Source organism: Mya arenaria, chromosome 4 (genome assembly GCF_026914265.1).
Source record: "Mya arenaria isolate MELC-2E11 chromosome 4, ASM2691426v1".
Lineage (NCBI taxonomy): Eukaryota > Metazoa > Mollusca > Bivalvia > Myida > Myidae > Mya > Mya arenaria.
This window is the reverse complement of record NC_069125.1, coordinates 44,934,318-44,945,388: the sequence shown is the minus strand read 5'-3', so window position 1 is coordinate 44,945,388 and position 11,071 is coordinate 44,934,318. Positions and strand designations below refer to the sequence as shown.

Genomic DNA, 11,071 nt, shown 5'->3' with positions numbered 1-11,071 from the left:
GGCTTTTATGAAGGATACCTTAAGTTTAATTTGAAAGAAATGTACAGAAAATATTGTATATCTACCTTATGAGACTATAGAAGATCACAGTAAATCTTTTAACATCCATCAATCATTTAATATTTTTACGTTTTCAGCTATTAAATACACTTTTACAATTTTGTTATTAGTATTTAATATTTTCCATGAATGCATGATTTAGTAAGTTCATGTAGTTATAGGTATATCACTCAGAACTTATGTTTGTGATACATGTGTATGTATTGATTTTAAATAAGAGTGTCACTTTAATACATTCGTTACGGCATCTTCACGCAATCTTGGTGAGCCTTGGTAGGTCGTTAGTATATTCGTAACGGCATCTTCACGCAATCTTGGTGAGCCTTGTTAGGTCGTTAGTATATTCGTAACGGTATCTTCATGCAATCGTTGTGATTCATGACTGTCTTGTGAGATCGTAGTTTATCGGTATCGTGGATGATCGTGAGATTCATTATACTAAATTCAGTACGAAAGGATATGGCTATTTTTCCACCAGTAAAATAATCGTCAGAATTTTCATTCGATAATAAAATCGGGGCCATGTTATCCCGATTCAACACGAATAATGCCTCTAAGTAGGCAAGAATTGGGGCTGAAGTCGTGACAGTGAGAGCCAGACATAAGCAATCCCGGCTATATATGTCAATCTTACAAAGTTATGAGCAACTGCAAACTGGCGATATGACGTTTATATATATATTCGATTGATCCATTGAGCAACTGCAAACTGGCGATAGGACGTTTATATATATATTTGATTGATCCATGTAACGTTTAACAACAGTCGACCCCCGTTGGCTCGATCATGCTTGGCTCAAATTACTCGTTGGCTCAAACTGGATGTAAAGGACCGATTTCATTATACTAAAGGTAAACATACCCGCTTGGCTCGAATTTTTCGAGGCTTGAGGTATTTTCGCCGGTCCCTGGGAGTTCGAACCAGCGGGGTTCAACTGTAAAAGAATCCCTCTGCCCACCTCTCCACACCATTTACGACAAAACAAACCAGAATGTACTACAAATATCAAAATTTTTCTTAGATAAAGAAACTCCCATCCCCTTTGCACCATTATCGCGTACTCATGGAACCGCCCCTGTGCATATTTTTCTTTTTTGGAATAAAAACAAAATCAAAATTGCCCACTTTCTTGTTGGTTGTGTACGCGTGTCACGTCACGTGGATTTAAATTATAGGGTATGATTCCACCTAAGGACTCTTCCGGGATAATGTTTATACTTTTATTGCGTCCTTTACATCTTTAAATAAAAATAAATCCATCATTCAGTTTTGCTATGTTTTTGTCCTGTTTTACTTTATTTAAGATGAGTAAGATACGGTAAAATCTTTGTCTATTGGTAACCGTTCTTTAATGATCGAAAACAATGAAAAACTCCAATGTGGTTGACTCATTTACATTCGTCTGTCCAGTAAAAAAAAGGTTAAAGACGTTTGTAAAAGTTTGCTTCTTTCTGTGTGTATTTAAACTGAAAGATTGTATCTGCCCGGATCTGTTTGTTCCACTCGGACTCGAAGTACTCATTCTGTTCCACCGTAAACCAGGTCTTCCAGTTCTCAACCTCACCTGAAATCCGATTGAAAACACATTTCATTTCTTTATCAATAATTTGCCGGGAATGGGGCGACGGGGTATTCAAACAGTAGCTTTAGGTTTATGGTAGGGCAATTGATCCCGACAGATGGGATTTAGACATATCCGTAGGTATCCAGGACCCGGCATTTAGACTTTGCCGGCTTCCTGATGCCTGGAACATTCCAACAGGGATTTTGGCAACCAACCCCAGTGAGCGTTGGAATTATTCTTCAAAATCGACAGTTTTTTCTAAAGGGCTATGAGCTCCCTCCCTCCTCTCTACTAGGTGAGAAAAACAAAAAAAATAGTTTCGTTTATGTATGCCGTTTGTTACAATGATGTATATGCTTCAATGTTTAAAAAATATCATACACATAGTTTGTTACCACTACCGCCACTTTGACGATGAAGTGACATGTAATAGCGTGAATAGCCGACGATGTCTTATACATGGGAAGTGCACATATTTAAAACAAATAAAATGTACCCTTAATGTTTAAACAATACACTACCACATTCGTAGCCCTCATAATTTAAACAGATTCACAGTATTCGCACATAGCCTACCTTTTCTAAAGAATCGAAAGTTTTCATTAAATAAAACCTCTTCTTTTTTGGTAATTTTGTCCGCAGCCATCTTCTGGAAGCTACACATGTCTAGTATATCTCTCTTCAAATTATCCGCTATATCGATCTCTAGAAATGAAATAAGCCTTTCTAGTTCTTCCATCCCGTTCTGAAGAAAAGATAAACACTAAATATTTTATATATAGTGATTTCACATAATAAGGCAATACGGATGTGAAATGTGGGGTGACTGAAACTATACCGGATATGTTGAAATTGTTCAACTTCGTTTAACACAATTCCTCAAAACATGTTACACTCATATTTCTGTCTGAAGCATACATTAACATAAATTTTCTGTTTGTTTTTATGCTAAAGGCATTAATTGATCCCAATTGGAAAATCGCGTGGTAGACATCGTCGTAGCACCATTTTAGTAAAATAAAAAATAGGCGGGCAGATATAAGGTATTTATGAAGTGAAATTTTATATGTTCAATGGAAACATGGTTTAGTAAGCTTTATTTCACACAGCACGGTTCCTCACCATTTGCAGGTCCTTGAAGTACATGTTATATATAATGTACCTGGCCGCCCACCAAGCCCAAGTCCTCTATTACAACCTACCATTCGTTCGTGTAGATATGGTAAGACTCGTACTTGTCTATTTCTCCATTACCTGTTTGAAATCCTCAAAGCACTTAAAATGTATTAATAAACCTCGGTCCCACCTCTATAACCTCCACCCATTTGTTCAGGTAGACGGTGAAAGATCCGTATTCACCATTTCCAGGTCCTAGAAATACATGACGTGTAGCGGCCCTGCCTCTATACTACTTCCCCGTTCATTCAGGTGCGTGGAGTACTCACTCTTTCCGGATACTCAAAGTACATAACGTGAAGTAAGTACCGTGGCATCGCCCTTATTACGTTTTGGAATTTGTTCAGATAGGCGGGTTTAGCCCCGTACTTACCATTTTAAGATCCTCGAAGTACATGACGTGTAGCGGGTACCCAGGTCCCACCTCTATGGCTTCCTGCCACTGGTTTAAGTATGCAGAATAGGGACCGTACTCGTCTGAAAACCCGTCAATTCGTCAAATTGTAAATACCCATAAAAACATATGCAATTAAGATGGTTTCAAACTGATCTACCAACATTTATTAAGCGACCTTAAAGGGAAACTATCCAGTTTTGGTATATTGCTTTTCGCGGGACATGCTGCAGTCATCCATGTGTTATGACAATACAGGAAAAAAATGTAATTTGTAGGCCTAATGATTAAGTAAGAAACCTCACATTTTCCCTGGACGTAAGGCCGCAGCCAGTTCTTCCATTGTCCATTACGGTAGTTGTACATTTTGAGGCCCCGCATATGGTTGAAGTATGAGACGGCCGTGTCCTTTGGGTTTCGCAAACATAACACCGTCTTGATCTTCTTCTGCACGAGGTCTTTGGGCAAAAATCTACAATAGGAGAAGAAGTAGAACATGTTGACAGACAGAAATTGAGCACGGAAATCACGAATATATTTCTTAACGAAGGAGGAGAACACATTAAGCATTGGCAGAAGACACAATGTTCTAAATCTAACCACTAAGATTTGATAGTATACAAAACCCTGTGTGATAAGATTTATAATCATGTTTGGTGTTTGGGTTTTTGTGGGGAACAATGACAATCGATGATTTTTCAAATTTCCCGTTTATTAATATTACGTGGATCGATTCTGACGAATGCACCTGAAAATAGTTTCATAAAGTATATTTCAGTAAGTCAATGTTTCCACCAATGCTTATTTAGGTATAAAGGTAAATCAGTAGTAAAAGGTGGCATTTACTAGGCGTTTGCATTTTTGTATTGGCCAAAGACAATGAGAGGATTTTCAAATGTTCTATTCATTCATTTTACGTAAATCGATTCTGACGATTTCTGATAAATGCGCTGGCCAGTAAACACCAAATAAGTTTGATTAAACTAAAAAAAATGGTCAACTAGACTGCCGATATTCCTTCATGAAACGACATCAGGGATTTCACGGAAGAGGGGGCGTAACTAAGGGGTGTAACGCTTTGACTCGCGCCCCTCCATCAGGACCGAAACTTATTTGGTTTAAAATGTTGGCAGATAGGTTTTGGGGTACTCCCATCAGAAAAGGTTAACAATTTCTAGTCCTAAATGGAGCCTTTTACGCATATTTTATTACTTTTTTTTCTTCTATATTAAAATAAAGTAAACTTGGACGGTTTTATTAAGGCGGGCGCACCCGGTGCGCCCCATGGATCGGCTAGTGGATATAGCCTGGTATTGTATTGATTAATGTGTTCGACAAGTTAGGTTAACCTATGGATGAGTCTGGGGGACTCCTAACCTGGGTGGGAGATGGCAGTTGATGACCCTGGGAGAGGGGACCTTCTCCAAATCCTCGACCCCTTGCAGCTCAAGCATAGTCAGCAACTTGCTGATATCCACCCGCTCCGCCTTCCGCCGCAACAACATCATCAACACCTCAAACATCCAGTTCGTACCTGCCCGCACGAATATGGAACACATATAATTCATCACAATGCATGTTTACAATATATTTGAGGCATTTAAGCAAATCGTGTAACTATTGACACTTTATATGGATACTAAGTGAATTTTTACGAGTTTTGGTTTTGACTATTGAAAGAAAGAAACGAATAACATGTTCAAATAATAAAAAACGTTTCACTGAAAACATATTATCTTTTAAAAACATATCGCTAGTGATGTTGTCCTTCTAGAACACATATCGCTTCTTAAAATAATAAAACAATTGTTTTAAGACACAAATAAATATTTTGTTAAGCGACTAATGTATATTTCATGCGCATTGATTTATATTGTTAAGAAATTTGAGCGATGCCTTATTGAGTCAACCACTAGACACGTCGCAATTTACGAAATCATACCGGTCTTTGCAAATGTGCACAACATAACGTCGTCATCCCTGTGTTTGAATTCTGGTATCGCGTCAAAGATTTTCTTGAGTTCATCGTCAGTCTTTTCACCAAAGGCGGGTGTCCGGATACCCCCCATGTCCACCAACTCCAAAGTCTCCCCGCCATCGTCCTTTTCCTGGACACGTGACATGGCTGCAATTGTATTTTGGCTACACTTGTCCAGTAGAAGCGATCTAGATCTCGACACCTATGGTCACCTATGTCCAAAGACCAATTGGTAAGGGTATGTTTGATTTTGTTAAAAATTATGTTAGCCCTCTGTTGGTGATGATCTAACTAAATATGAATAACAGCTCATATAATAATTATTCCAGCCTTAACAATGAACGCTGTCCCATTTGATTTAATTATGAAGCATCAACTGCACGGAAGTCATCCAAGCACAAGATTTGTGATATTATTCAATTTCAGATTTTGTTTGCTTTTTTGTAAAATAAACACAGCGATAACAGCTATCTAGATAAATTTGAGAGTCATCAATAGGACATTGCATCATTGTCAACCTGATATCTATAATATATTCTAATCACATAGCGATATTCTAACATTCAGATTCGAACAACTTCTTTAAATCATAAATATTCCTAAAGATATAAAGGCCGTTAAAAATACTTACGAGTCGATTTAGACTTCCCAATGTTGATAAACTTATGGTGTTATCTTGTTTGGTCATTACTCAATTTCAAAATGTCCCAAACTACCGGACCGGGCAAACCGCCTTTATATTGTATATTGTTATTATCATATGAGTACACAAATCGATCGTACGAGTAGTCGAATACTTATTTACTACTCGATTACTCGGATAATTTAAATAAAAAAGTATTCATTTCAATTTTTATTTAATGCACACTATACAGACAACATACAAACGATGTTACAGTACTGGCGCGATGCCAAAATGACACAATGTAAAGACCCTTAAAACCTTGCTAGGTACATTATTGACCCTATCGAATTTAATCACAATTGCTGTGAGATAATACAAATTGTTAACTGAGGGCCATACTTTGCACTGACCGAAGTTTTCCCTGCATATTTCTAGTCTGTTGTGTTACAATTGTTTGTTTGTATATTTAAGTTCTTCATGGTCTGCTCGCGAATATTGACTGCATTATGGCTTGATCCCGCTTTGTTTGTGTTTTAAATCCATAATTGACACAAGATATAAGTGACAGCAAATTGCAGTCAAATCCAGACATAAAAGAGATCCGGTTGTGATTTCCTAGACATTTCGTTCTTTAACGTTCTCGGTATAAAGCACCGATACACGTGATACAACTTTCAAGGGTTGAGGCAGTACTGAGTACACCATTTTCCCAGTACCCTTTAATTGCCGAGCGCTAGGCAAGGGAGCTACTGATACCATATGTTAAGTTTAAATCCCCGACCTTCCGCACCGAAGCAGACGCTCTACCACTGAGCTATCGGGGCGGTTGTTTTACCAATTAGAGACTATTAACCATACAATACACATTGATGCGCAAATTATGAACATTTATTGGTTAATGGGCGTTTTTTTTTGCAATGGTCATAACTATTGGTTGGTGGATGTCTTTAATTGGGAATTATCCAGTTTAATAATGTAAACAAACGAGTACAGTATGAAGAAATTTAAAAGAGTTGGCACCACAATCATGCCGAGGATGTGCTCAACCACCTGCGGTTGAAACCACAGTGACTTGGAGGGAATGTGCTGAATTTTGACCTCTACAAAATTTATTGACATTTTACCTAAAAAAAACCTAATATATATATATTTTTCTTCAGATTCATCAAAGGGGTCACCCATACCAACTATCTAGCATAAATAACTATGAATTACGGCACTTTTACAAAGTCAAAAAATCTCGATTTGTCTAAATACACGCATGCGAAACAGTGGCTCCAGCTCTTTTAGGAGCTGTGTATAAAAAGGAGCCAATGACACTTCCGAGCTAGAGCAAAAGAACGGATATCATCGTAAAACGTAAGTATGACTCGTTATTTTATCTAATATCACAATTATGAGGGCTTATTTGAGAAATCGGGGAATGCAGTGCCATATAAATATGTTTAATCTTCACACGTATTTGGATTATTTTGTAAACATATTGTTTATGGAGTTATAAAACCGATTCTCCCATCAAACACATCAATGTTTACAAACAAAAGTAGAACATTTTCACCAATTTTCAGCTGAATTTCACTCAAGAAGCTTACATTTAAGATAAAGCCAGTATTATCGAGTGCTTTTATTTTGTCGGGAATAAAAATGACCGCCTGATTACCGAAATAAGCATGTTTATACTCCTTTTCTGGGTTGAGCTGGAGCCAAAGCCAGGGAGCCGTTCTTTTGCTCTAGCTCGGAAGTGTCATTGGCTCCTTTTTATACACAGCTCCTAAAAGAGCTGGAGCCACTGTTTCGCATCCATGAAATAGAGTAAAGTGAAACAACTCCAATTTCATCGAAATGTGACAGCTAAGAAAAACATGCCTACTAAAGCACCCAAACGAAACGTTGCAACAAAAAACATGCAGCCAACATGCAGATAAACCTTCAATCTTTCAATTGCAACCACTATTCTCACCTGAACATGCATCTAGTTGGAGAAATTTGATAAAGTTTCTGAAAATATCCCCAAAAAATCTCAACACAGACTTGCGTCGCATTAATGAAAATAAACCAGTCTACTTTTTTTAAAATTGTATTTAATAATACAATCAACCTAACTAATATTTCATCAATTACCTTTCATTGATAAACGAACAAAACAGCCTTTACTCGCGAGATAATGGGTAAATTAAAAAAAAATACACATGCAGGTTTGGTTACATTACACTATTACTTCTTCCCCGAATTCGGCTACCACGTCTGCTTCATGAATAATTCAGTTGAACCAAAAAACGTCCGCCCCGTCGTATTTAAGCAGACTTCAGCTGTCATTTCCTTTTAAAATTGTATTTTCTTGAAGTTTTATTCACAAATGAAGTCGGAGGACACAGGTATTACGGCAACCCCGATTTACCATATTCACCACCCCGATCAAACGGTACACGCAATATAACAATTGCAACTTTTCTTCAATTTAAAACGTTCAACATTTTTTATTTTAACATCTGGGTTTTAATTCACAAGATATAACATTTTAAACGAGATGTAGTCAGTGTAAACTGTGTAAAAGGGAAGACGGTTCACCAGTCGCTGCACATGTTACCCGTAATAAGCCTTCCAGCTATAAATATATATGCAAAAAGCTATAAGTCTAAGTGAACAGTTTCGGCAATTAATCAGTGTAACACACTGGTGGGTTTTATTTGAAATTTGAAAATCCCAAATGTTCGTCGTTTTTAAATAGTTACTTCGAATAAACTATTTGGTGATACCGAGTCATGACGGGGGCAGAGTACTGTTTATCATGGTATGTATTTGTATTAAACGTTTCCTTAAATATTAGATATGATTTTTAATTGACTCGGTGTTAATTGATAAATGTGAATATGAAACAGTACGATGTTTATCATGTGAATTATCCTGTTTATTTGTCATTCTTAATATCTTTCCTGTGCAGGTTGAGGGAGAATTTCGAGTCAAGGCCTGGGGAATCCATGATATTCCAAATATTGTATGGACAATATAAAGATTGCGGTGGGCGCCTCTCGAAATCCGTTGTAGGCAAGTTTGTTGGCCATCTGTTTAATTCCGTTTTGGAAACAGAATGGTCTGTGACTCTGAAGAAGCGAGTATATTTGTATGCAAATATTGGCATTTCTTCGAAAACTGTTAATGGGTTTGAGAATTTTGCAGACATTTCACGACTAGTCCCTTCTCCCTTTTTCGTATGTCATGATAGTTCAGATCACATTGATTTTTGTAAGTTTGCCGGAGCAGTCAATGGAAATCAGTTACTAAAGAAAATAGTATTTCATCCAAATGGTAAATGGGATTTTTTGTAGGGAATAATCAGGTTGATCTTAAAGAATATCATGTAAATTATATGTATAGTTTCTCACGAAAATCTATTCATGACATTTGTGACATTATTTCGAAATTCAGGATATGGTTAGGAAAAAATAAAGATAATGCAGTTCTTGAAAACCAAAATTTTGTCATAACAGAATTCATCGGAGAAGACAAAAGAAAATCATATAGAGCTAGTACTTGTCTTCGAGTTGTGCCCGTCACTTATATTACAAATAATGCAACCGTTGTCAGAATAATATTCGTTTTGTAAATGACATTGAATTTTCTTTGAAAAGAACAATGGCAAATTTTAATGATGAAAATGAAGAAATGACTAAAAAAACAAAACTTAATACATTTAATGCAAACAAACAAAACGTTCCACAAAATTCAGATACAAATGAGCAATACCCTTCTCAATCTGACAATAACGTAAATAACGATACAGATCAGTCCTCTTCTACCATTATATTAGTTCCAGACCAACATGAAGATATGACAGCTATACTAAAAACTGTTCTTCCAAACACAATTGGTACTCAACTACAAAAAATAATGGAACAAGAACAAAACATGTCTAAAGACCCTAGAGGTCGAAGATGGGATAAATCAACATTGAGAATTTTACTTTCACTTTGGTGTAAAAGCCAAAAAGCATATACAGAATTACGGGAACAAAATATATTTCTTTTACCATCTGGAAATACATTGAAATTATACAAAAATTCTATTAAACAGTCTGCTGGTTTCAATAAAGATATGTTTCTATGGATGAAAGAAGAAGCCAAAAAAATAAATCTTTCGATGAAAATTACTGAGGAGGAATTGTTATTGATGAAATGTCTATTCAAGAAGATTTAACATTTGTTAAAGAAGCTGACGGAGTTCGACTGATTGGTTTTGTTGATATGGGCGAAGAATGTAAAAATCTTAATATCCTTACATCAGGAAAAAAAGAAAAAAAAGCTCGCAACACATGTTCTCCAATTTCTATTTTTAGGTTTCAATGGATTTCTTTCCCATTTGCATGTTTCCCTGTTACTAATACAAAGGCGTCCGATCTTTACTTTCTGTTTTGGAAATCTGTGCAATATTTAAACGCATATGATTTCACAGTTACATTTGTTTCGATGGATCGAGCACAAACCAATAGAGATTTTATAAAACTGTTTTTAAAGACTCCTCACCACGTACTGAGAAATATTCTTCAGTAAATATATATTCACCCCTGGATCCAAAGATAACTTTTTTAATGGATTATTCTCATGTCATTAAACAAATTCGAAATAACATCTTAAAGAGTGGAGAAGGTCCAAAATGCGTCCGAAAATTACAAGTGAACAACCCTATATATTGTGAATATTGGATAAATGCATATAAATGGGATAGAGACACAAATACTTTTCCTATCCATAGAAAACTTAAAGATGATCATTTATATCTTACACAAGAATCAAAAATGAGAAATGCTTTGGCTGAAGACGTTCTCGATAGAGATATGTAATATTTAATGGAATGTTTTCAAAAGTCACTTGGTGAAAATGGCGATTATCTTAATGATACAATAGAATTATTAACGGCAGCAAGTACAATCATAAGTATTTTTAGGGACCCACGACCAATAGTGAGTACGGCAGACGATCGCCTCGTAAATTTGAATAAAGCGCTTGACTGGTTTCACTGTTGGGAGCATCAAGTGTCTCAATCTTTATCTTCATCCGCTGAAAACAAACAAGAGAAGATCTCAATTCATGTATAATCGGTTTTACAGAACTTTGCAAAAATTTTCTTATAAATGACAAAAACACAATTATCTCTTCAAGAATCAACAGTGATGTGATTGAGAATATATTTTGCCAACAACGTGGCAAAACAAAAAAACAACGGAAACAACACAAATCCAACTTTTTACCAATTCCTGCAAAACATAAATACAGTTA

The 11,071-nt window shown here is 36.2% G+C and overlaps 1 protein-coding gene across 1 annotated transcript; it reads right to left on the bottom strand.

Moving 5' to 3' along the window:
• Nucleotides 1–1,267: 1,267 nt before the first annotated feature.
• On the bottom strand, nt 1,268–7,849 carry LOC128231981 (sulfotransferase 1B1-like). The gene is made up of 7 exons (XM_052945294.1): nt 7,759–7,849; nt 5,138–5,385; nt 4,573–4,729; nt 3,501–3,667; nt 3,175–3,278; nt 2,202–2,370; nt 1,268–1,625 (listed from the first exon to the last, which is right to left on the bottom strand). The coding sequence occupies exons 2-7, from the start codon at nt 5,316–5,318 to the stop codon at nt 1,483–1,485; spliced, it is 921 nt and encodes a 306-aa protein (XP_052801254.1). The 5' UTR covers nt 5,319–5,385; nt 7,759–7,849; the 3' UTR covers nt 1,268–1,482.
• Between the last annotated feature and the right edge of the window lie 3,222 nt (nt 7,850–11,071).

Coding starts and splice junctions, on each gene's coding strand:
- LOC128231981 (XM_052945294.1), bottom strand. CDS start 5,318: ATGTCACGTGTCCAGGAAAAGGACGATGGCGGGGAGACTTTGGAGTTG. Junction 4,730..5,137: donor GTGCACATTTGCAAAGACCG/GTATGATTTCGT, acceptor TCGTGCGGGCAG/GTACGAACTGGATGTTTGAG. Junction 3,668..4,572: donor AACTGCCATCTCCCACCCAG/GTTAGGAGTCCC, acceptor CTCCTATTGTAG/ATTTTTGCCCAAAGACCTCG.